Here is a 26,492-nt window from a genome sequence, read left to right on the forward strand (position 1 = left end):
ACTCTACCTTTATGCCATCACTCTCTTCCTAACCTTTCCCCTTTTGGTGTCCTGTTTCTCTTACCCATTTCCTGCTTTAGAGTTTCCCTATTCTTTCTGTTTACCCCATTAAAATTCCACCCTACTTATATATCTAATTTCCAATTCCCTGCTCCAAGTCCGTACACACCTCTCTCTTCGCTGTCTTAACTATCCAAAAAATTGTTTTGCCCTCTATCCTTTTGTTGCTGTTTGCTTGAATGTTGATTATATCAAATTTTTATGCTTTTTTGTGAGATTGTATTGCTTATTCTTTTATTTGTTTGGTTTTTTGTTTGCTTTGTTTTTGTTTGTTTATTGCTTTTTTTCCCCCTCACCTCACTTGATATTAGTTGGTGTTGTAGTTTGTATTAATCTCCAGGTACTTGTTGCTGGCATTTGCTGGGATTAGTGGCTATTCTATTGGAGTTTTCTCCCCATATATATACTTTGTTGCCCTTTTCTTTCTTAGTCTTTTTCTTCTCTCACTTACTTTTTTTTTTCCTTTTCCCAATTTCATTTTGACACTCCTTTTATTTTCTTTCTTTTTCCTTTTCTTTCTCTCCTATCCCCTAATTTGCCTTTCTCTAGTGGTCACCTTTATTGGGGGTTATTAATATCGTGAATACATTTCTGTTCAGTGTCTTGTGTGTTGTACCTGGTTGTGTTGTATTTTGTGCCTTTGAATCAACGCAGGAAAGAGAGAACTACATAACCAGACATCTGGAGAAGAGAGAACATGGGGAGACAAAGAAACAGCCCGCATATGTAAGAAAAGCAGGCATCACCAGAAAAGGAAGTAAACAAAATAGAGGCAAGCAACCTGTCAGAGAAAGAATTCAGAGAAATGGTCATAATGTGGCTGAAAAGAATGGAAGACAAATTCGACAATATGACTAAGAACCAAGAAGAAATGAAGAAAAACCAAGGAGAAATAGAAAATGACATTGCTACTGTAAAGAACTCAAAAGAAAGCATCAAGAGTAGACTAGAAGAAGCAGAATACTGCATCAGTGAGCTGGAAGACAAGGTGGGAAAAATACACAAGTAGAGCATCTTCTAGAAAAAAAAATTAAAAAGCGGGAGAGCCTATGGGAACTTTGGGACAACACAAAACAAAACAACATCTGCATAATAGGGGATCCAGAAGGAGAGGAAACTGAGCAAGGAATAGAAAATCTGTTTGAAGAAATAATGACAAAAAAACTTCCCTGATATAGGGAAGAAAAAACCCACACAAATCCAAGAAGCTCACAGAGTTCAAAGCAAAATGAATCCCAAAAGACCGATGCCAAGGCACATTATAATTAAATGGGCAAAAAGCAACGACAAAGTAAGAATATTAAAAATGGCCAGTGAGAGACAGAAAGTTACATACAAAGGAACCCCCATCAGACTAACAACTGATTTCTCAACAGAAATTCATCAGGCGAAAAAGGAATGGAATGAAATATACAAAGTCATGCAAAGGAAGCGTCTGAATCCAAGAATACTGTACCCAGCAAGGCTATCAAACAAAACTGAAGGTGAAATCAGGAGCTTCACAGAAAAAAAAGGACTAAGGGGATTTATTACCACCAAACCAGCAATGCAAGAAATGCTAAAGGGTCTGCTGTAAAAAAAAAAAAAAAGAAATAGGAAGTGAAGAAGGAACACAGGGGTAAAGAACAAAAATTGTGACAAATAAGTACCTATCAATAATAACTTTAAATGTAAATGGATTAAATGCCTCAAATATAGGGTAATGGATTGGATAAGAAAACAAGACCCATATATCTGCTGTCTATAAGAAACCCACCTCACAAAAAAGGACACACACAGACTGAGGGTGAAGGGATGGAAAAAGGATTTCCAGGCGAATGGAAATGAAAAAAAAAAAAAAAAAGCTGGAGTAGCAATACATATATCTGACAAATTAGGTCTCAAAGTGAAGGACATAACAAGAGATAAGGAAGGCCACTTCATAATACTAAAGGGAGCAATCCAACAAGAAGAAATAACTATGGTAAACATATACGCACCCAATACAGGAGGACCCAAATACATAAAACAACTCCTGGAGGATATCAAGGGAGAGGTTGACAGCAATACAATCATAGTAGGAAACTTTAATACCGCACTATCACCATTGGACAAATCCTCTAAACAAAAAATCAGCAAAGGAACATCAATCCTAAATGTCTCACTAGACCAGATGGAATTAATTGACATCTTCAGAACATTTCACCCCAAAGCCACAGAATATACATCATTCTCAAGTGCACATGGGTCATTTTCAAAGATAGACCATATGTTGGGACATAGGCAAAGTCTCTCCAAATTCAAGAAGATAGAAATCATATCAAGCAATTTCTCAGATCACAGGGGCATAAAACTGGAAATCAACTACAATAAAAACAATCCAAAGAAATCAAACACATGGAGATTAAACAGCATGCTATTAAACAATGACTGGGTTACAAGAGAGATCAAGGAAGAAATAAAAAACATCATGGCAACAAACGACAATGAAAACAAAACAATCCAAAATCTATGGGACACAGCTAAAGCAGTCCTGAGAGGGAAGTTAATAGCTCTACAAGTCTGCTGCAAAAAAAGAAACAATGGTAATAAATTACCTAACCCAACAACTCAAAGAGTTAGAGAGAGAGCAACAAGAAAAGCCCAGTGTAAGTAGAAGGAAGGAAATAATAAAGATCGGAGTGGAGATAAACGACATAGAGACCAAAGAAACAATACAAAAGATCAACAAAACAAAGAGCTGGTTCTTTGAAAGGATAAACAAGATTGATGAACCTCTAGCCAGGCTCAACAAGAAGCAAAGAGAGAGGACCCAAATAAACAAAATTAGAAATGGAAGAGGTGAAATAACAACAGACCCCGCCAAAATAAAAAGGATTGTTAAAAAATACTACGAACAACTCTATTCCTACAGACTGGACAACCTGGAGGAAATGGACATATTCCTAGAAAAATATAACCTTCCAAAACTCAATCAGGAAGAATCTAAACAGCTCAATAGGCCAGTAACTATGGAAGAAATTGAAGCAGTCATCAAAAAGCTTCCGGCAAACAAAAGCCCGGGGCCAGATGGCTTCACAGGAGACTTTTACCAAACATTCAAGGAAGAACTAAAACCTATCCTCCTCAGACTATTCCAAAAAATTCAAGAGGAAGGAACACTTCCAAGCTCCTTCTATGAAGCCAGCATCACCCTAATACCAAAACCAGATAAAGACAACACAATGAAAGAGAATTGCAGACCAATATCCCTCATGAACATAGATGCCAAAATCCTCAACAAAATTCTAACAAATTGGATCCAGCAGTACATCAGAAAAATCATGCACCATGACCAAGTAGGATTTATCCGAGGAATGCAAGGATGGTACAATATCCGCAAATCAGGAAACGTGATACATCACATAAAACAATTGAGAGATAAAATCCATATAGTCATATCAACTGATGCAGAAAAAGCATTTAACAAAATCCAACAACCTTTCTTGTTAAAAACTCTCAACACGGTGGGAATAGAAAGAACATACCTCAACATAATAAAAGTCATTTATGATAAACTCACAGCTAACATCATACTCAATGGGCAAAAACTAAAACCATTTTCCCTAAGAACAGGAACAAGACAGGGATGCCCACTCTCACCACTCCTGTTTGACATAGTACAGGAAGTATTAGCCATTGCAAATAGACAAGAAGAAGAAATAAAAGGCATCCAAATTGGAAAAGAAGAAGTAAAACTGTCCTTATTTGCAGATGACATGATATTGTACATAAAAAACCCAAAAGACTCCATCAAAAAACTAATAGACTTAATAAATGAATTCGGCAATGTAGCAGGATACAAAATTAATGGCAAGAAATCTCTGGCATGTCTATAAACCAATAGTGAACTTACATAAAGAGAGACTAAATAATCAATCCCATTTACCATCGCACCAAAAAAATTAAGATACCTAGGAATAAACTTAACTAAAGAGGTAAAAGACCTATACGCGGAAAACTAAAGGACACTGAAAAAGGAGATAGAGGAAGACATAAACAGATGGAAGAACATACCATGTTCATGGATTGGTAGAATCAACATCATTAAAATGTACATACTACCCAAACCAATCTATAGATTCAATGCACTCCCCATTAAAATACCAATGGCATATTTCACAGACCTAGAAAGAACTCTCCAAAAATTCAACTGGAATAAAAAAAGACCCCGTATAGCCACAGCAATCCTGAGAAAGAAGAATAAAGTAGGAGGGAATTCAATACCAGATAGATTTCAGGCTGTATTACAAAGCTACTGTTCTCAAAACAACCTGCTACTGGCACAAGAACAGACATATAGATCAATGGAACACAATAGAGAATCTAGATATCGACACAAACCAGTATGCTCATTTAATATTTGACAAAGGAGGCATGAACATACAATGGAGTCAAGACAGTCTCTTCAATAAATGGTGTTGGGAAAATTGGACAGATACATGCAAAAAAATGAAACTAGATCACCAACTTACACCATACACAAAAATAAACTCAAAATGGATACGGGATCTAAACATACGACGGGAAACCATAAAAATACTATAGGAATCCACAGGCAGAAAAATCTCAGACATATGCCGAAAGAACTTCTTCACTGATACGGCTTCTAGGGCAATGGAAGCTAAAGAGAAAATAAACAAATGGGACTACATTAAAATAAAAAGCTTTTTCACAGCAAAGGAAACCATCAACAAAACAACAAGAAAGCCCACTCTATGGGAGAACATATTTGCAAATGTTATCACTGATAAAGTTTTAATCTCCAACATCTACAGGCAGCTTATATAACTTAATAAAAGGAATATAAATGATCCAATAAAAAAATAGGCAATGGACCTAAATAGAATCTTTTCAAAAGAAGACAGAAGTAAAGCCAAGAGACACATGAAAAGTCACTAATTATCCGAGAGATGCAAATCAAAATGACAATGCGGTACCACCTTACACCTGTCAGAATGGCTATCATCAACAAATCAACAAACGACAAGTGTTGGCGAGGATGCGGAGAAAAAGGAACCCTCCTTCACTGCTGGTGTGAATTCAGACTGGTGCAGTCACTGTGGAGAACAGTATGGAGTTTCCGCAAAAAACTAAAAATGCAACTCCCATTTGACCCAGTAATCCCACTCCTAGGAATATATCCTAAGAAACTGAAAACACCAATAAGAAAGGATATATGCACCCCTATGTTCATAGCAGCACAATTTACAATAGCTAAGATTTGGAAACAGCCTAGGTGCCCTTCAGCAGATGACTGGATAAGAAAACTATGGTACATCTACACAATGGAATACTATGCTGCCATAAAAAAGAAGGAATTCTTACCCTTTGCTGCAACATGGATGGAATTGGAGAACATTATGCTAAGTGAAATAAGCCAGTCAATGGAAGGAAAATACCACATGATCTCTCTCATTTGTGGATAATAAAGAACATTATAATCTGATGAACCAAAAGATAGATACAGAGGCAATAAAGCATCAAAGAGACTGTCAAATTACAGCGGGAAGGTTAGGGAGAGTTGGGGGAGATAAGAGATCAACCAAAGGACTTGAATGCATGCAGATAAGAATAACCAATGGATGCAAAACATTGGGGTGTGAGGGCATGTATGGGATTGGGGTGGGGCGGCCAATGGTAAGATATGTACACATGTAATACCTTAATAAAAGAAAGAAAAAGAAACATTAAAAAAAAGAAATCAACTACCTTAATAACAATCAAAAAAATTCAAACACTTGGAGGATGAATAGCATACTATTAACCTTTTGCACTCGGATGTCGAGTGTGACTCGACACGGTTAGCATCAGTAGCAGCTCGAGAAAAAAGCAAGCGAGTACAAAGGGTTAAACAATGAGTGGATTACCAAAGAGATCAAAGAAGAAATAAAACACATCCTGGAAACAAACGACAATGAAAACAAAACAATCCAAAATCTTTGGGACACAATGAAAGCAGTCCTGAGAGGGAAGTTCATAGCATTACAGGTATACCTCAAAAAATAAGAAAAACTGATAATAAACCATCTAACTCTGAAACTTGAGGAATTAGAAAGAGAGCAACAAGAAAAGCCCAGAGTGAGCAGAAGGAAGGAAATAATAAAGATCAGAGTGGAAATAAATGACATAGAGACCAAAAAAATTTTAAAAAATACAAAAGATCAATGAAACCAAGAGCTGGTTATTTGAAAGGATAAACAAGATTGATGAACCTCTAGCCACGCTCAACAAGAAGCAAAGAGAGAGGACCAAAATAAACAAAATCAGAAACGAAAGAGGTGAAATAACAACAGACCCCACAGAAATATGAAGAATCATAAAACAATACTAGGAGCAACTCTACTCCAACAAACTGGTCAACCTAGAAGAAATGGAAATATTCCTAAAAAAATACGACATTCCAAAACTCAGCCAGGAGGAATCACAAAATCTGAATAGGCCTATAATCATGGAGGAAATTGAAGCAATAATCAAAAATCTTCCAAAAAACAAAAGCCCTGGACCAGAGGGCTTCACAGGGGAGTTTTATCAAACATTCAAAGAAGAAACAAAACCTATCTTCCTCAGACTACTCCAAAAAATTCAAGAGGAAGGAGCACTTCCAAGCTCTTTCTACAAAGCCAGCATTACCTTAATCCCAAAACCAGATAAAGACAATTAAAAGAAACAGAATTACATGCCAATATCCCTCATGAACATAGAGGACAAAATCCTCAACAAAATTCCAGCTAATCAAATCCAGCAATACATGAGAAAGGTCATACACGATGACCAAATGGGATTTAATCGAGGGATGCAAGGATGGTGCAATATCCGCAAATCAATAAATGTGATAGAACATATAAACAAACTGAGAGATTAAAAACCATATAATCATATCCACTGATGCAGAAAAAGCATCTGACAAAATCCAACACCCTTTCTTTATAAAAACCCTCAAAAGGTGGGAATAAGATGATCATACCTCAACATAATAAAAGCCATATATGACAAACCCACAGCCAACATCATACTCAATGGACAAAAACTAAAACTATTCACACTAAGAACAGGAACAAGACAGGGATGTCCATTCTCACCTCTCCTGTTCGACATAGTATTGGAAGTTCTAGCCATTGCGATCAGACAAGAAGAAGAAATAAAAGGCATCTAAATTGGAAAAAAAAGAAGTAAAACTGTCCTTATTTGCAGATGACATGATATTGTACATAGAAAACCCCAAAGATTCCATCAAAAAACTACCAGGCTTAATAAATGAATTTGGCAATGTAGCAGGATACAAAATTAACAGCCAGAAGTCTATGGCTTTTCTATACACCAATAATGAACTCACAGAAGGAGAAACTAAAAAAGCAATACCATTTACCATTGCAATTAAAAAAAATTAAGATAGCTAGGAATAAACTTTACCAAGGAGATACAGGACCTGTACTCAGAAAATTTCAGAACGCTGAAAAAAGAGATAGAGGAAGACATGATCAAATGGAAGAGTATACCATGTTCATGGATTGGTAGAATCAACATCATTAAAATGTCCATACTACCCAATCTATAAATTCAACACAATCCCCATTAAAATACCAATAGCATACTTCCAAATAGCTACAGCAATCTTGAGAAAGAACAACAATGTCGGAGGGATCACAATAACAGATATCAAGCTTTACTACATAGCCATTGTTTTCAACACTGCCTGGTACTGGCACAAGAACAGACATATAGACCAGTGGAACAGAACAGACAACCCAGAAATCGACACAAGCCGTTATGCGCAATTAATATTTGACAAAGGAGGCAAGACCTTACAATAGACTCAAGACAGTCTCTTAAATAAACGGTGTTGGGAAAAGTGGACAGATACTTGCAAAAAAATGAAACTAGACCACCAACTTACACCATACACAAAAATAAATTCAAAATGGGTAAAAGACTTAAACATAAGATGGAAAACCATAAAAATCTTAGAAGATGCCATAGGTAGCAAAATATCAGACATTTGTCGTAGCAACATATTTAATGATACAGCTCCTAGGGCAATGGAAACTAAGGAAAAAATAGACAAATGGGACTATATCAAAATAAAAAGCTTCTGCACAGCAAAAGAAACCATCAACAAAACAACAACAAAGCCCACTGCATGGGAGAACATATTTGCCAATGTTATTTCCGATAAGGGTTTAATCTCCAACATTTACAGGCAACTCATACAACTTAACAAAAGGAAGATAAGCAACCCAATCAAAAAATGGGCAACAAACCTAAATAGACACTTTTCGAAAGAGGACATTCAGAAAGCCAAGATACATATGAAAACATGCTCAAAGTCACTAATCATCCGAGAGATGCAAATCAAAATGACAATGAGGTACCATCTCACACCTGTCAGAATCGCTATCTTCAACAAATCAATAAACGACATGTGCTGGAGACGATGCAGAGAAAAAGGAACCCTCCTTCACTGCTGGTGGGAATGCAGACTGGTGCAGCCAATGTGGAAGACAGTATGGTGTTTCCTCAAAAATTTAAAAATGGAACTGCCATTTGACTCAGTAATACCACTTCTAGGAATATATCCAAAGAAAACAGAAACACCAATCAGAAAGGATATATGCACCCCTATGTTCATAGTAGCATACTTTACAATAGCTAAGATTTGGAAACAGCCTAAATGCCCATCAGCAGATGAGTGGATTAGAAAACTGTGGTACAGCTACACAATGGAATAGTACACTGCTATAAAAAAAGGAAGGAATTCTTACCATTTGCAACAGCATGGATGGAACTGGAGAGCATTGTGCTAAGTGAAATAAGCCAGTCAGTGAAAGAAAAATACCATATGATCTCACTCATTTATGGATAATAAAGAACATTATAAACTGATAAACAAAAATAGATACAGAGGCAGAGAAGCATTGAATAGACTGTCAAATGACAGTGGGAAGGTTGGGGGCGGGGGGGGAGGTAAGACATCAACCGAAGGACTTGTATGTATGCATATAAGCATAACCAATGGACGCAAAACACTGGGAGGGGGGTGAGGGCATGTGCCGGGGGGTAAGGGAGGCTAGGGGAAGGTCAATTGGGGGAAAAAACAAAGAGACATATGCACTACTATTTGTAATACTTTAAACCATAAAAAAAGAAATGAAGCATGCACTATCTGATATAAACAGTGAGTCAACAGTAGAGTAGAGGACGTCATGAATGAAATCAAGAAATTTGAATATAAGGAAGGAAAAAACACCCAATCAGAACAGCAAAAGGAAAAAAAGAATTCAAAAACATGAAAATAGTATAATAAGCCTGTGGGACAACTTCAAGCATACCAAAATTCGCGTCATGGGGGTGGCTGAAAGATAAGAGAGGGAACAAGAAATAGTAAATCTATTTGAACAAATAATGACAGAAAACTTTGCTTACCTGGTGAAAGAAATAAACACACAAGTCCAGGAAGCACAGAGAGTCCCAAACAAGAGGAACACAAAGAAGCTCACACCAAGACACATCATAATCAAAATGCCAAAGGTTAAAGATAAAAAGTGAATCTTAAAAGCAGCAAGAGAAAAGCAGTTATTCACCTACAAAGGAGTGCCCATATGACTGTCAGCTTATTTTTCAACAGAAACTTTGCATGCCAGAAGGGAGGGGCAAGAAATATTCAAAGTGATGAAATGCAAGGACTTACAACCAAGATCACTCTACCCAGCAAAGCTCTCATTTAGAATTAAAGGTCAGATAAAGAGCTTCACAGACAAGAAAAAGCTAAAGGAATTCATGACCATTAAACCAGCCTTACATAAAATGTTAAATGGTCTTCTATAAGAAGAAGAAAAAAGAAGAAGTTCAAGAATAGGAACAATAAAATGGCAATAAATACATATCAATCAACAATTGAATCTAAAAGCCAAAAATACTCATAGATACAGAGAACATTTTGACGGTTGCCAGGTGCAAGAGGAGTTGGGGGTATGGGTGAAAAAGGTAAAGAGATTTAGAAGTACAAATTAGTCATAGCCCGTGGACCCAGACAATAGACAGGTGAAGGCCTGAGATGGGGCAAAGGGGGGAAAATGGTGGACATGGGTAATATTCACAACAATAAGATACATTTAAAAAATATTTATATCCCCCCGCCTCTAAAAAGCAAAGTGCTTAGCATATATCTATCAGTTTTAAAAAATTGAAAGAACTTTCTCTGGCCAGTGTGGCTCAGTTAGTTGGAACATCATCCCATACACTGAAAGGTTGTGGGTTCGATTCCAGTCAGTGCAAATGCCTAGGTTATGGGTTCGATCACTAGTTGAGGTACATATGGGATGCAAAAGATCAATATTTCTCTCTCATGTCAATGTTTATCTCTCTTTCTCTCCCTCCCTCTCTCTCTAAAGCCAATAAAAACATATCCTCGAGTGAGGATTACAAAAAAAGAAAGTAAGAACTCCAGTTAAATATATGAACACAGATGAATCTCACATACAAGGGTGGGCAAAAGTAGGTTTACAGTTATGAGTACATGAAACAGTGTACTCTTGTATTATTTATTATTTATTTGTATTACCACTGTAGACCTACTTTTGCCAATCCCTATATATAATTTCAAGTGAAAAAAACAAGGTACAAAAAGAATACATACAGAATCATTCTTTTTTTATAGATATGAAAAACAATAATAGCAAAAACAAATAATGCTTACTTTGTATCGGACACTGTTCTAAGTATTTTATATATAATAACACTTTTCAATGCTCATGACAACTCTATAAGGGAGGGACTGTTATTAATCTCAAATAGATAAGGAAGCTAAAACTGAGAAGTTAAGTGACTAGCCTAATCTCAACAGCTGAGTAAATTGAAGAACTTGGATGCAGACCCAGGTAGTCTGGCTCCAGAGTCCACATTTTAATGACTGTACTACATAAACCAACACTAAAAATTGCTTAGGGTAATTCACCTATGTGGGCAAAGGGAGCAAAAGTCAAAATAGGGTAGGAAGGTCCATATTTAAAGATTATCAGTTGGATAAACCCATAGCACTCCCTAAACCAGTGCCCCCTTTATGCACATACACACCAGACTTCCAGTGGAAGACATGCTATGAAGAAATATTATGTTAATGTTCTTTTTTGAATTTTTAAAATATATATAAAATTTATTCTGAAATATATTCTGCACAAATCACAATAAATGTTCACAACTGAACCCATCTGTGTAATCAGCACTCAGATCAAACAAAACAACATTAACAACATCAGTAAGGGCCCCCTTAGACCAGTTTTGTCACTGATACCCCCACTTTGGGTTAACCACTATCCTAGCTTCTAATACCATCACTTAGTTTTACCTGTTTTTAGACTTTATAGAAACGGGCTCATATAGTGGGTACCTGCTTTTATAACTGTTTTTCCCGTCGACCTAATACAGGGATGAACAAAAGTAGATATATAGTTATGAGTACATGAAAGGGTTTATTCTGTGTTATTATTTATTAACTAGAGGCCCGGTGCATGAAATTTGTACATGGGTAGGGTTCTTAGGCCTGGCCGGAGATCAGGGCAGATCAGGGCCTTCCAGCTGCTGGCCAGGGCCTCCCTTTCCCAGCTGCAGGCTGCCGGACTGGGCCTTCCTTCGTTCCGCATCGCCCCCTGGTGGTCAGTGCACATCATAGCAAGCGATCGAACTCCCAGTCTCCCGATTGAATGCCCGAGAGGACAATTTGCATATTAGGCTTTTATATATAGACTAGAGGCCCGGTGCACGAAATTCGTGCACTGGGGAGGGTGTCCCTCAGCCCAGCTTGCACCCTCTCTAATATGGGACCCCTCGGGGGATGTCCAACTGCAGGATTAGGCCCGATTCCACAGGAATCGGGCCTAAACCTGCAGTTGGACATCCCTCTCACAATCCGGGACCGCTGGCTCCTAACCGCTCACCTACCTGCCTGATTGCCCCCTAACTGCTTCCTTGCTGGCCTGATTGCCCCCAAATACCCTCCGCTGCTGGCCTGATCACCCCCAAGGCTTTTATTAGTATAGATATGACCCTGCACAGAAAATTTTACTAACCCTGCTTTACAATAATGGCTTGACGATTGAATCATTAGGACCAGACACCAAGATTTCCTTTCTTTGAATAGTGGAGGGAATACTTATCTTGTCTTTAAGTTGCCCGGAAATTAAAATGAGATAATGACTTAGAAAAGTATAAAAGCACCACATAAAGACAACTGTCTTTTTAATGAAGTGGCAAAATGAAAAACACTTTTTATTCTCCCCTTCCTTCCTTTACAGCTTTTATTTAAACTTTGAAATTTATAAAAATTTCACTCCAATTTTCATTTCTTTACATTCAACATTATTTTGTATTGGTTTCATGTTTTATATTAGTTACAGAATAGTGGTTAGACAATCACATACTTTACAGAGTGTTCCCCGATATTTCTAGTACCCACCTGGCATCATACCATCATTACAACACTACTGACTATATTCCCTACTTAAGTGACAATGGGTTTACAGGTTCCTCTCAGTCTTTCTTTTGTGTTTTTTGTCCTTCCTTTTCTTTCTCACTTCTTCCCTCATTTTCTTTATATAGTATCTCAATTGGCCATCAAAGCTCAGTGAAGGCACTGGGACACGCTTCATCCATTTTACAGACCAGGAAACTGAGGCCAATTCCAGTTGGCTGTGGAACTTGACTCAGCACACAGGAAGCCCTCAGAGCCATGCTCTTTGCGCTTCCTAAGGGGCAGCGGCCCAGCAAACAGAACAAACCTTCCAGTCAGGCTTCCCAGCCTCTTTCTCAAGCACCTCTTCATTGAGGATGCTCCACATTCTTTCCTCTCCCCCCATTCTTTACTGCCCCTCCTTCTCCGAAGCAGGTGGAAGGCTTCCCACTCACTGCCTAGGCATGCTCTGCTATGGGGCAGGGTGTAGCGAGCTTGCTTTTGGGTCAAGGCAGGAGCAATAGTCACTGCCTCTGAAGTGTGAAGGCTGCCTGAGCGAGGCCCATTAGCACTGGGAGCTTCTCTGAATCATGTCAGTCAGTCCAGTACCCTGCAGTGCAGCGCCCCTTCACTGAGGTGGCTCCACCCCTCAACCCCCGCCTCAGGGGTGAGGGTCCTTGCCCCTCTGCCAGGAGTCCTTCCATGCCCTTTGATCCCTGGCTGGGCCCACCCACGTCTTGGGGGCACTGCAGAACCTCTGTCTCTTGGCAGATGAGGCAGATCCCTGCCCTAGGTCTCCGCAAAGCTATGAATCTGTGGCCAGAGGCCTGGTCTGGGTCTCAGCAACCACATGCCTGCAATGTTCCCAGGGACGCCCAGGAGTGGCTGGCTGGGCCCGGCCACGCCCCCCCAGGGTGGCGATCTCCCCAGGGACCCCGGGAGCGGCTGGCTGGGCCCGGCCACGCCACCCCAGGGTGGCAATCGCCCCCGGGAGCAGCTGGCTGGGCCCGGCCACGCCCCCCCAGGGTGGCGATCGCCCCCGGACCTCCGGGGAGTGTCTGGCTGGGCCCTGCCACGCCCCCCCAGGGTGGCGATCGCCCGGGGACTCCTGGGGAGCGCCTGGCTCAGCCTGGCCATGCCCCCCAAGGGTGGCGATCGCCCCCGGGACCCCCGGGAGCGCCTGGCTCGGCCTGGCCACGCCCGCCAGGGTGGCGATCGCCCCCAGGACCACCGGGGAGCGCCTGGCTGGGCCTGGCCACGGCCCCCGAGGGTGGCGATCGCCCGGGGACCCCCGGGAGCGGCTGGCTCGGCCCGGCCATGCCCCCCCAGGGTGGCGATCACCCCCGGGACCCCCGGGAGTGCCTGGCTCGGCCCGGCCACGCCCCCCCAGGGTGGCGATCGCCCCCGGGACCCCCGGGAGCGCCTGGCTGGGCCCGGCCATGCCCCCCCAGGGTGGAGATTGCCCTGGGGACCCCCGGGAGTGGCTGGCTCGGCCCGGCCATGCCCCCCCAGGATGGCGATCACATCCGGGACCCCCGGGAGTGGCTGGCTCGGCCAGCCACGCCCTCCCAGGGTGGCGATCGCCCCCGGGACCCCTGGAACTAAGAGGATTGGGCGCCGCCTTCTTGGTCTTCTCAACGGCTGGATAGGCCACCCGGAGTCCCGCCCCCAGCCTCTCGCAGGCCCAATCATGGGCATAGCGGAGGTGCGGTCAATCTGCATGTTTCTCTATTATAAGGTAGGATTATTGTATTATTTATTATTTTTGTTGGTATTATTATTATTAACATACTTTGCCCACCCTGTATTTGTTAGATTTATCCATATTGTGGTAAACGGCAGTTCTAGTTCACTCATTCTCATGGCTGTAAAGTAATATGAATTTATCACAATGTATTTACCCACTCAATTGTTCACAGGCATTATCAATTTATTTTTTCAGTCTTTCCATTGCATCCCCACAAAGCCAGGTTCAGAGTGCAGTGTAGTGGAAAGCATACATATTCTGGAGTAACAAAAATCTGGTTAAAGTTTGTTTCTGTTAATAACTTGATATTATATATCATTTATGTGTTATTAGATTATTTGGCCATTATAAGTCTTGATGTAGGATATGGATAATAATACATAGCTGTGATGACATATAAAAAGTAGCTAGTAGAGAGTAATTATTATTATAAGGCCTATAAAAATATTTGATGTTGGCTTGAAAATCACTTATGGATTACTTTCACATAGCTTAACTCTTGTAGTATTCCCCTCTGCCAGGGCATGCACTGGCCTTTGAAATGCAGGGTGCACATGTACCATACCAGGTTTCTTCCTTGTTCCATCTTCTGTATTTTTTCAACCCCATCTATCTCCAAATTAGGTCCTTTTCCTAAACTTCTTTCTATAATCTCTGTTCATGGAGAAAAAACAGCAACAAGTCTGACAATCCCATAAATAATACAATAGTTATATATAAAAGCCTAATATGCAAATTGTCCCCTCGGGCGTTCAATCGGGGGACTGGGAGTTCGATCGCTTGCCAATTCCTTCTTGCTTGACATCTATTAGGTGACAACATAGCTTCCACAACACCTCCAACTCTCCAAAAAAAAAGGGCTAAAAACATCCTCTGATGTGTCACACAGTTTGGCTCTGTTTCCACCAGAGACCACACAAAGGCTTGATTCAGTGGCTGTTCCTCTCTGGCAAGGGCATTCTTGTAAGAGAACTAAAAGCATCATACTGCGGGCAAATCTGACAAGACCCCAAAAATATGAATCAAAGGGTACAAATGCTTTCCCTGTCATGTGTCTAAGGGGGGAGACTGAGTCTTTATTCTGCAGTCTCCAGTGGACAGCCCAGCATTCTGCACTGCAGGATGAAAGACCCATTATTAACAGAGATAGACTGAGCCTTATTTATCCTCCCTTGACCTTGGAGAGAGGGGAGCAAGTTGCATGGTGCTGAGAAGGGAAATAATGGTGGAAAGGGCTTTGCTAATCAAGTGATAGCTAAAATATACACATACTGGTATGGAGGACTCACAAATTTTGTGTGTGCTGGGATTTTTGAGAGGTGAGAGGGATAGAAAGAGTTAACCAAAGAGGGTTTTAGCATAGGTAGACAAAGAACTCTAAAGCTAATAGACAAGAAACTAGGAGAAAAGGGCAAAAAAGTGGATAATACTTGATCTATCCTAGTCACCAGAAATAAAGACTTAGATTAACTCAATATAAGAAATGTCAAAGTGCATGGACTTAGAGCCAAGAAACTTGAGTTCAAATCCTGGATTTGTCACTTGCTTTTGTCACTGTAAAATAAGCCTAATAATAATCACCAACAAGGTTTAATTAATGTTCCAGACTAGAAAAATAATGTTGTCAACCCTAACAGTGAAAAGTGAAGATGTGGCTGACAAGAGTTGAGGGTTAAGAGGTAGTAAAGGAAGTCAGAGGTGCTAATATCTTCATCTTACCAAGCTACAGTAAAAAAAAAAAAAAAAAAAAAAAAGAAAGAAAGGTTAATGGAGTAAGAAATAAGAGTCTAAATATATTAAAGTACAGGTAAGCAAAAGAAGCACTAGAATGATGTTATAATTATCAAAAATTGCAAGAAGAGAAAAAGAAGGTACGAGCAATGCTCTCCTGTATTCATAGCATAAAGAAATAAATTATAAACTTGATAAAGAAATAGCAATATAAGCATATTTTTTTCAAAAATACAAAAATAACCATGAAAATAATAAATGTTTCTATCAGACAGATGGGGTTGAAAAAATACAGAAGATGGAATAAAGCAGAAACCTGATAGGGTACATGAAGTTGCCCACTGTATGATGTTTTTAAAATGGTTAAAAATGAATGCCTATGAGGAGTAGAGAAATATGGGAGACTGTTGAGATATTTACAGATCCTATTGTACTACTTTATATATATTTTTTAAATATATTTTTATTGATTTCAAGGAGTAAGGGAGAAGGAAAGAAATAGAAACATCAATGATGAGAGAGAATCATTGATCGGCTGCTTCCTGTTTCAAAAAATTGAATCCTGTTTTAAAGGAAATAGTGCCACAAAAGTCCACCAGATAAAACAGATCCAAGGGAAATTGCTTTGGCTAAAGTAGGGAGTTAGGAGCACCACCTAAACAGTTTCTGGATGGGGCGTAGGGGGACCTCTGATGGAGATGATACCTGTGAAATCATCTAGCCGGGGATTTCATGCTTGGGAAGGCAATCATAAGCCATTGCACAACAGAAGCTATTTCCCAAGGCATCACAATGGTTAACCTGATGGGAACTGGTTATCTTTGTGAAATGACTCATTAGAAAATAGCCTTCTGACAGTTTGTTATTGAATGGCCCTATCTATTGGGATGCAGTCACCCAAGTGGAACCGACAACAGAGTTCACTGGCCTGCAAATGGACTCTGCAAAGTAACTTGCATTAGCCCGTTACATCTCTGACCAACAGCTCAGAATCTATCCATAGGAGAAAAATTATTATTTGAGTATCACAATTCACTCCCCTCCATACTTGTCCCATTACCTTTCCACAGATTTCACACAAAACAATTATTTCAAGCGGTAATAGCATCAGTGTCATTTGAAAAGGTTAATCGTGTTTGATAACCAAGATGTTTATTCACAATGTGTCCCCTCTTAATTCTCAGAACTTTGTTATTTTGTGAACTTTTAAAAAATATCTATGACAAAAAGACATTGCCAACATCCTGCACTGCCACAGACACAAATCTGGAGGCCTGGTGACATGAAACCTCTCCATAAATCAGTAGCCACTTGGGAAACATTCATTGCCTCTACCCTTTATTTTTGCCTCACTCATTAAGTTCTATTTTTTTGATTTGTAAATCAGAGTAAGGCCATCATAAATTGGAAAATTTCATTGGAAGCATTCTATTCTCCCCATTTTGCTGCCAAAGATAATGATGATGGTGATGATGGTGATGATGGTGATGGTGATGATGATGATGATGATGATGGCGACGATGACAACAATGACAGAAAACAGGTACTGTTTTCAGGTACTGTTTCAATAACTTTATATTAGAATTTAAAAATCACTCATAGTGACATTAAAAAAGGAAAAAAGATTTCCATTTTATATCCCACATATGAGTGAAATCATATGGTTCTTAACTTTTTCTGTCTGACATATTTTGCTTACTTTCACCTGACAAATTTAATTTTAAAAATCCCCCCAAAGGGAAAAAGTCAGGTGAAATCAGCTTCAATAATATATTTTATTTAACCCAATATATCCAAAATTATATCATTTAAACATGTAATCAATATAAGATATTAATGAAACATTTCCATTTTTTCATATTATCCTCGGAGTAGTTTACATATACAGCACACTAAATTCTGATATGCCAATTTCAATTATTAACAGATGCAAATTTAGTTAATTGCCCTGATAATTACAAACAGAATAGTTGATTAAGAGTTATTTGTCCATGGTTCATGTCGTACACATGAGAAAACTGAAGCCTAGAGAGAAGTGGTATTTCTCATAAAGGGAAATGAGCCCTAGTCTTACAACCAGAAGAACTGAATTCAAATCCAGCCATTTCCTGGTTGAATGCTTCAGACATTACATTTCACTGAATCTTGGTGTCTTCATCTGTAAACATGGGATAATAACCTCTACTGTACAAGTCTTCTCTGGGGTTTAAATGAGAATATACATCTATATTTTTAAGGTCCTACAAAGCATATACCACCACCAATAAAGTCAGAGGAGCCATCTCCCAGCAATGCTGGGTATATCAGTCTGGGCCCAATCAAGAGATAGAAATCAGTATAAAGAATTCATAAACTACAAATTTACTAAACTAAAAAAAAAAAAAGGAAATACAAGATATAAGGAAACTAACTCTGTACAGTACCACAGGCTGAGGAAAGGTACCCCAGGGAGAATGAATTTGGAAGGGGTTTAGATCTCACTGAAAAAGATAAATAATTTAAGCCACTGAATAGCAGAGAAGTTAGTTAGCTTGGCCTGATGGTCTGCAGTAACTAAGTAAGAAGGAGGCAACTCTCCAGAATGCAGATGGGGAAAAGACAACCAGCAGCCAGTGGAAAAGGTATACAGAGAGGATGGGAAAATCTCTAGATTGAAGTGAGCTTTGCAGGGCCAGCCTGCTTCAGTGGGAACATCTTAAAGGTACAACCAGGCTGTATGAGGGCTGGCAAAGGAAGCATGGAGTAGCAGCTCTTTCATAAGCCTTTATTCAGCAGATGTGCCACATAGGGGACCTACAGAGGACAGATGGGGGAAAGCATGGGTGGGGAGCCCTTCAGGGAGAGACCTGCAAAAAGATTATCACCAGGCCAGGCAGAGGCTTTGAAGTTACTGAGGGACCATGTATTCCGGGTGTGTGGCGCGGCCAGAGTCCCACCAATATCTCACTCCCACTCTACTGGCCTACCTGTGCAACAGCCAGAAACTTTAGGAGTACCCTTCCTCCATCAATGTCCTACTAGCACCCTCTGTCGAGAAAACTTAACATCTTGTGCACTGTAAAGGAGAGATGTTCAAAGGAATTCTGTCCACTTTCATAGAACAGGTATTGCGGAGTGTTCAAACTGAGAGACAATAAATTAATAAAACAGAGGGGTAGACTGGAAGACACTTTCTTGTCCTAATTTCAGGGCTCTGTCTGCTACCTTACATTTTACTACTAGGATAATTTTAGATAGTTTCTTGAAAATGACTCTCACATCAAATGTTGATCACTTTCATTGTATGTGTACAGGTTGGCCCCACTGATAAAGTAAGGAAAAAAAAACTGATAGGAATTTAACCTTTCCGAGTCTCAGTTTTTTCATTGGGATAATGGATATTATACATCCTACAGGTTTGCTGTAATAATTAAGGAAGGCAGTGTATGTAAGATCCTCAGAACAGGCCTGTGACATAGGAAGTATATAATAGAAATTAATTTCCTTCCCCTCAGATGACATGAGGTCAACCACTGCAGCAAATTCTTCCTTTCCTTTTTCCTATTCCCATCCAGGAATGAATGTAAACCATGTGTAAAGGTTTTTATGTCATCTATCCTTCATCCTTTTTATTCAGTATTGTGTAACAATTATCAAGTCAATTAGCAAGTAGTTAATTATTTTCATACCACACTTGTGATTGTAAAGATTATTCTCTCCTATTATATACTTGTCCAATTAAGTATTTAAGTTGATGAACTGAGTGGAATCCAGAATTGCTGTGCTGTCCAGAGAACTGACTTTGCTTGAATGCCAATCACTCAAATAATGCCCATGTCAACTTGAATGATGACATCAGGCAGTGGGAGCACTTCTACTAGTCTGCTATTTCTTCTCATAACTTGCTACTTTCATATCCAAACTGTCATGATATCCCAGATAATAACCACTGAATGCTGTGTTCTTACTACTAAAATGGTCAGATGCTTGGTCAAGTTGCTACATTTAGTTCTGGTAGACACTCTTGATTACATGGTGCATACATATTGTAGCTCACAAAACAGGCCTACACCTAGCTGATAAGAATAAATTAAATGATTGTTCATACCCCTTTATGAGAAACTGGGAAATCAGTATTCTATACGTAGTCAAGCTGAGATTAACTGGCATGAAGCTGTCCAACTGAAATTTCTACATTGAAGGAAATGTTCTATATTTGTGCTGTCCAATGTAGTGGTTACTAACCACATGTGCCGATTGAGCATTTGAAATATGACCGGTATTACTGAGCAACTGATTTGTTAATTTATTTTATTTGCACAGCTATCAGCTACTATATTGGACAGCACAAATCTGGATATTATGGCTTAATGGAATGGGAGATTTGAAGCTAAAAAGATCCTTAGATCTAATTCTTGGCTACGGTCACTTACTAACTATATAACTTTAGTCATGTTCTTTCCCTTGTCCAAAATCTTAGACCTCATTTGTAAATGTGTCCTAAAATTTAGCCCTTCAGATGTGTCTGCTGATAATACCAGAATCTCACAGGTCTGTTGTAATTAGAGAATTAATATAAAGCATCTAGCCCAGTGCTCAGTACATAATAAGTAGGCTTCGCTTTTAAAAAATATATTTTTTATTGATTTCAGAGAGGAAGGGAGAGTGAGAGATAGAAACATCAAAATGAGAGAAAATCATCCATCAGCTGCCTCCTGCACGCCCCCTACTGGGGATCAAGCCCAAAACCCGGGCATGTGCCCTGACGGGGAAGCATGACCTGCTTGGTTCATAGGTCAATGCTCAACCACTGAGCCACAGCAGCCAGGATAAGTAGTCTTTAAATAATAGCTATTATTATCAAACTCCTCATTTGCCAGATGGAGAACCTGAAACTCCCAAAGGAGAAGTGTCTTGTCCAGAGATACATAACTAGTTGAAGGCATAGCCAGAAGCTAATTAATTTTCTCATCTGTTTTGATTACGAGTTTTCTTATAGAGATAAACCCTTCTCACCCCAGAAAACTGAAAAGTAGTTGCCTAACAACTATTCAAGTTCTGTAAAAAAAATACATGTTATGCATATAAAGCAAATGTACCTTGGTGAAGCCTATTTGCTCCTTCCGAAAACTTTCCAGGGGTTTGATCAGCAAGTCACTAGCATTGTGTACCTAGAGAAAAGAAAGAACACACAAAACAATTTTTAGTTTAGCAAAATCAGATTCAAGATTCCTTATTACTAGGGCATTTCTTTGTAATACACCATCCTGTAAAGTGTTAACTAGTGTGCTGAGTCTTTGGGTTTTGTTGCTGTCATTTTCCTATATTGGTCTCTTAAAATCAAATGCTTTGAGAGGAAATGAGAGAAGGAATATTGGAGGCATTTCTCTGTAATTTTACCAGTAGTCTGATCAGATATTTTAATTGAAAAATATCCAAATTAATCAACAAAGGACAAGTGCTGGTGAGGATGTAGAGAAAAAGAAACCCTCATGCACTGCTGGTGGGAATGCAGACTGGTGCAACCACTATGGAAAACAGTATGGAGTTTCCTCAAAAAACTAAAAATGGAACTGCCATTTGACCCAGTAATCCCACTTCTAGGAATATATCCCAAGAAATCAGAAATACCAATCAGAAAGAATATATGCACCCCTGTATTCATAGCAGCACAGTTTACAATAGCTAAGATTTGGAAACAGCCTAAGTGCCCATCAGTAGATGAGTGGATTAAAAAACGGTGGTACATCTACACAGCGGAATATTATGCTGCTCTAAAAAAGAAGGAACTCTTACCATCTACAACAGCATGGATGGACCTGGAGAATATTATTCTAAGCAAAATAAGCCAGTCAGAGAAAGATAAATATCACATGATCTCACTTATTTGTGGAATATAATGAACATAAACTAATGAACAAAGATAGATCCAGAGACATAGAAGCATCAAACAGACTGTCCAACCTCAGAGGGAAGGTAGGGGGAGACGTAAGAGAGCAACCAAAGGGCTAGTATGCATGCATATTAGCATAACATATGGACACAGACAGTAGGGGGGTGAGAGCATGTGCTGGGAGGTGGGAATGGCTGGAGAGAGGTCAATGGGGAAAAAAGCAGACACATGTAATATTTTAAACAATAAGAAATTTTTTTAAAAAGAAAAATATCCAGAGTCATGTCCAGAAATATAGAAAGGAGGCCTGAAGTATGTGCTGTAAGTAGAAAAGAGAATGAAAAATACATGAAAAGGCCAATTGCACCAAGCACAAACGACTTCATGGGAGGCAAATGAGTTAGCAATAATAGCATCAGAATAAATTGTTCTAGTCTCCTTCTATTATGTCATAAAACCAGAACATTTCCTTCAGAATTTTGAGTATTATTAAAAGCAACACACAACACTAGACCAGGCCTCCCAATTACCTTATTATAGATGCTCAGAAGCTGATAGGAACAGCCTGTCCAGGTACTAAAATATTGGCATTGATATGTTCTAGAGATAAAAAAAAAACATCATCTCCAAACCAGATCCCTTATTCAATGGGCAGATAGAGATATATAAAACTTTATCTTCATGTAAACCTCTTGGTATATGGCATCTGCCCAAGGCAGCAAGTGGGTTTGTTTCTTCAGTGGTGTGAATTATTTGCACTTTATTGGAGGACTTTAGCAAATGCATCTGAAGGGCTGGATTTTAGGACGTGTTGCATTAATTTTGATCTACTAAAAGACGTGGAAATGAGGGACTGGCTTTCTTGTCAAGACATAAAGTATCAGTAAGACAAAATAACGAAAATAGAAGACAGAGTCAAAAGCCAATTTTGACCAGTCCTGTATTCTACAAACTAAGAAGCAATTTTTAAACTACCACCAAAAAGCATGGCAAATTGGGGTTTTGTATGTATATTTATCCAGGTCCTACTATTGCAGAAAACCAGAGAAAAACCAAGCAATGCTTAGAGAAATGGAATCACATTTTATTATTATTACATGTGGGCCCAGAGAAAAAATGCCTTTCAAATTCTGGGCAAAGAAACATGGAGGAAGCTTCCCTATTTATACTTTTTCTAGCTCTTTGTCTCCCAAATAAGGGCTTTTCCAGTCCCTTTTGCAAGTTCTTAAAGAGCCCTATGTGCTGGGGCTTTGAGACCTCAACCAAGGCCTGGCCTGGCGCCAGCACTGATAACTTCATCTGGGGAAGGTTTATGGCCTCTCTGGAATGGGAGTAGTCTTATTTTCCTTGTTATTTAAGCAAGCAAGCATTTACAGAAGCCAAAATAGCAGGGTTAAAATTTCAAACAGCAGTTTTTATATAAGATGGATACTTCATTCCCCACTGGTTTTATGTACATGAGTTAAATCATTGACTCTTTTGGGTCATTATTGGGGTTGGAGCTATATTGACCCCTGAGGACTATGAGCTTGATAGAATTAATTTTCTGCTGAATAAAGTTAGTGGGCCTGTTTATAAGATAAGGGCCCGGAATGAGGGCCAGAAGTAATCTCTAGAGGGCATGAAGAGTACTGGACTCTCTATTTTGCCTGGGCTGTCTTAAGCCGGGTGTGATGAAGCCATGTCAGGATCCCATTGACCATGACTGCCGTGGGGGTGGTCCTTTCCGGGTAGGAGTCAGTCCTTGGGTGGAAAATTTCTTTACCTAAACAGAGTCACCAGGGCGGAAGGGATGAACCAGATCATAAGTTTGTACAGGAAGAGTGTCTCAGACGTGCTTCTGGACTGCTTTCTGGGTGGACTGTAAAGCCTGTAAGAACTTGATTTCAGCTTTTCTAGATTGGGTTATGGATTTCAGCTTTTCTAGATTGGGTTATGGATTTCAGCTTTTCTATATTGGGTTTCTGTGTAAGCTGGTGAGGTGGGTAGGTCAGGGTCTGGAAGAGTCACTAGAATCTATAGAGGCCCCACTGGTTTTAGGGCAGCCTCCTGGCTGCTTCGTCTGCTTCCTTGACAAGTATAGCAGTGGCTGCTCCTGCTCGGAGGCAGGCAGGCTACATAGATGCAATGGGGTCAAGTTTTTTTTGTTTTTTTTTTGGATAAGTAGGCTACTGGCCTTTTTAGGGGCCAAGACTTTGGGTGAGAACCCCTTTGTGTATACCCTTTGTCTTACATACGTAGAGGTGGAAAGACTTAGTTACATTTGGTAGCCTCAAGATCCTGGCTCTGAATTCTTTCAGGGAAAATGGACGTCAGTGGTGTTCCTCTGGCTACTTCCATGCTGAAGAGGGGCAGAGTTTTCTTTCAGAGCCAAGATATCCTTACTCTCTGTCAGAGGGACAATGAGGCCTGGGCACAGAAGGAGGTGGGCTTGTGACCTGGCGGAGACAAACTGTAACAAATGGTCTGGTGGAAGGGAAAAAAAATTCAGTTTTAATAACTTCTATTGAAATAGAATTTTTCTCCTTAAAATTATCCTTCTGTTTATTAAAAGAGCCAAATCAAGACTAGTTTATCTATTGCATTCAATTTGGCCTGATTGTTTGCATAAACATAATAAGAATGGTAATTGACCACCCTTGCCTGAATTTCATGATTGAATCTTAATGTGCCCCATAGGGCCAGGAAGCCAAGCCATCCCGCTGCCTTCAGGCCCGCCTGCAGTATCTGCTGAGTTAGGTGAATCCCTCACCTGCAGGGACTCCACTCGGGCCGCGCCCTAGGCTTCAAGGCCCATCTCAGTAGCCCTCCTACTCATTGCGGCCTAGAGTGCATGGGGGTCCGCAGGGACACAGAGGCGCCCTTTTTGCTCCCCTTCTACTCTGACCAACCGCCAGCGATGGTAGGGCATGGGCCTGATGCTCCAGCACCAGCTATTTTCAGGGTTCCCAAGCAGGACACCAGGCTTTTTCCATGGCACTTTTATTGGCTTCAAGTCTTCAGAGTCCAGACAGGGCTCTTTAAAACATGATACTCAAATCAAAGTTCTCGGTTAATAAAACCACTATTGGAAACGGGTCTTACTGAATTTATGCAAAGAAATGCATTGCCATGATTTATTTATTAAGTATTGCCAAATTTCAGAGGAATTATATAAGGAGATAAATATACTGACCTGCTTTAAGATTTTCTGATTTTCCTTGCCAGTCCTTTCTATGGACTCTTTAGAGTAATATTTTTCTAAATGTATTATATAAAACAGTAACTGCCTTTAAATTACAAGAAGAAATTTAAAACGTGTCTATACCCAAATAGATAGTCACAGCTGTTCCTGTAGTAGGGTTCACCCTACTTGACTTGTCCTTAAACTATATATGGTCTCTGGGAGGGGTGACATGCCCTCTCAGAACAGACTAAGGGAGCTTTATCCCTTCTCAGGCTCTCACATGTCACAGGACCTCATGGGGTCTGTAATTCCTGTAACAGAGAGCTGGTACTCACTACTTTCCTCTATTCCAAATAGGTCTCCCCCAGTTTCCTACAGTTGAGGTCTGTGCCACCCCTGACATGGGTATAGTCACATAGGCCTGCAAGGCAGTATACAGGCTGCCAACTGTCTAGCAATAGAGACCAAAACCTGATAGGTATTTTTCCTTGCCCATTTGGGCACCTGTCCTTTTGGCAACTATATTCAAATCTGCAAGAGAATTAAAGGTTAATATAACATATTTACATAATGAAGTAAAACATTGCCCCTGCGGCCTCGTCTGGCAGCCAAATCTTCTGCTACCAAATATGATACATGGTAGGGCTATACAAACAACTCAGGGAGGTGACCAAAGTCCATTATACAATTTTCTGCAGGCCACTGTCAGGGCTGTGTATGGTGGCCAGTTTTTCTTTCTAGCCACAAACACAGTCTGTCCAATTTCCCTAAAATGTATTCTGGCACGGGAGAAAGTTGTTTGCTGCACACAGGCAGCTTAACCCCTATACAACTGGGCCTGCACCTCTGCCCAGCAAACTGCAGTCTATAAGTTCAATATGCAGCCTCCGGTCCTCCTAACCCAACGGGGTCTCGGCCAGTCCCTCAGTCAGACTCCTCCTCTCTGGGAGGGTCTGAATGTCCTGAGCTGCTCTTGTAGTCCTAAACCCTTGCAGCACATTTGCAAATGGGAAACTTTACCAGCTTCATCCCCAGCCACTTTCACAAATCCTAGGGCCCGTTGCTTGTCTCCCTTTCCTATAGTGAAGCAGAGGAAGACAATTCCTACAGAGGGGAGAAATAGAAACAGCGGGAGTTTCGGAGAAAACTACAGACTACCGCTGTAGCAGTCTTCCCTCCCAGAGGCTGGGGTCTGACCCGTGGAGAAAATGACTCTTAGTTAGACTGGAAAAGAAGGCAGAGGATGACAAGGGTGTGCAGGGAAATTTCTTGTAAACTGAAAGCCTGGAAGGCCTCCTGAAAGAAAAGATCTTTAATCTAGTTACAGATTTTGTCAGAATCAGGAGTGAGAGAGGAAGGGAAAGACCAGGTTATGTCCTCTAGGAGGATCCTAATAAATAACTGAAAATGGCAAGCCAAACAAGACATATAAGATATATAACCATGGTAGACA

General features: G+C 40.0%; 1 protein-coding gene across 1 annotated transcript in view; it reads right to left on the reverse strand.

Annotated features, from left to right (window-relative positions):
* Positions 1-26,492, reverse strand: part of OPHN1 (oligophrenin 1) — a 625,127-nt gene that overhangs the window by 332,728 nt on the left and 265,907 nt on the right. The window contains exon 5 of the mRNA XM_054716147.1: positions 21,080-21,151. Within this exon, the coding sequence (XP_054572122.1) occupies positions 21,080-21,151 (72 nt within the window). The remainder of the gene's footprint in view (positions 1-21,079; positions 21,152-26,492) is intronic.

The sequence above is a fragment of the Eptesicus fuscus genome, chromosome 1, assembly GCF_027574615.1.
Source record: "Eptesicus fuscus isolate TK198812 chromosome 1, DD_ASM_mEF_20220401, whole genome shotgun sequence".
In the NCBI taxonomy this organism is placed as follows: Eukaryota; Metazoa; Chordata; class Mammalia; order Chiroptera; family Vespertilionidae; genus Eptesicus; species Eptesicus fuscus.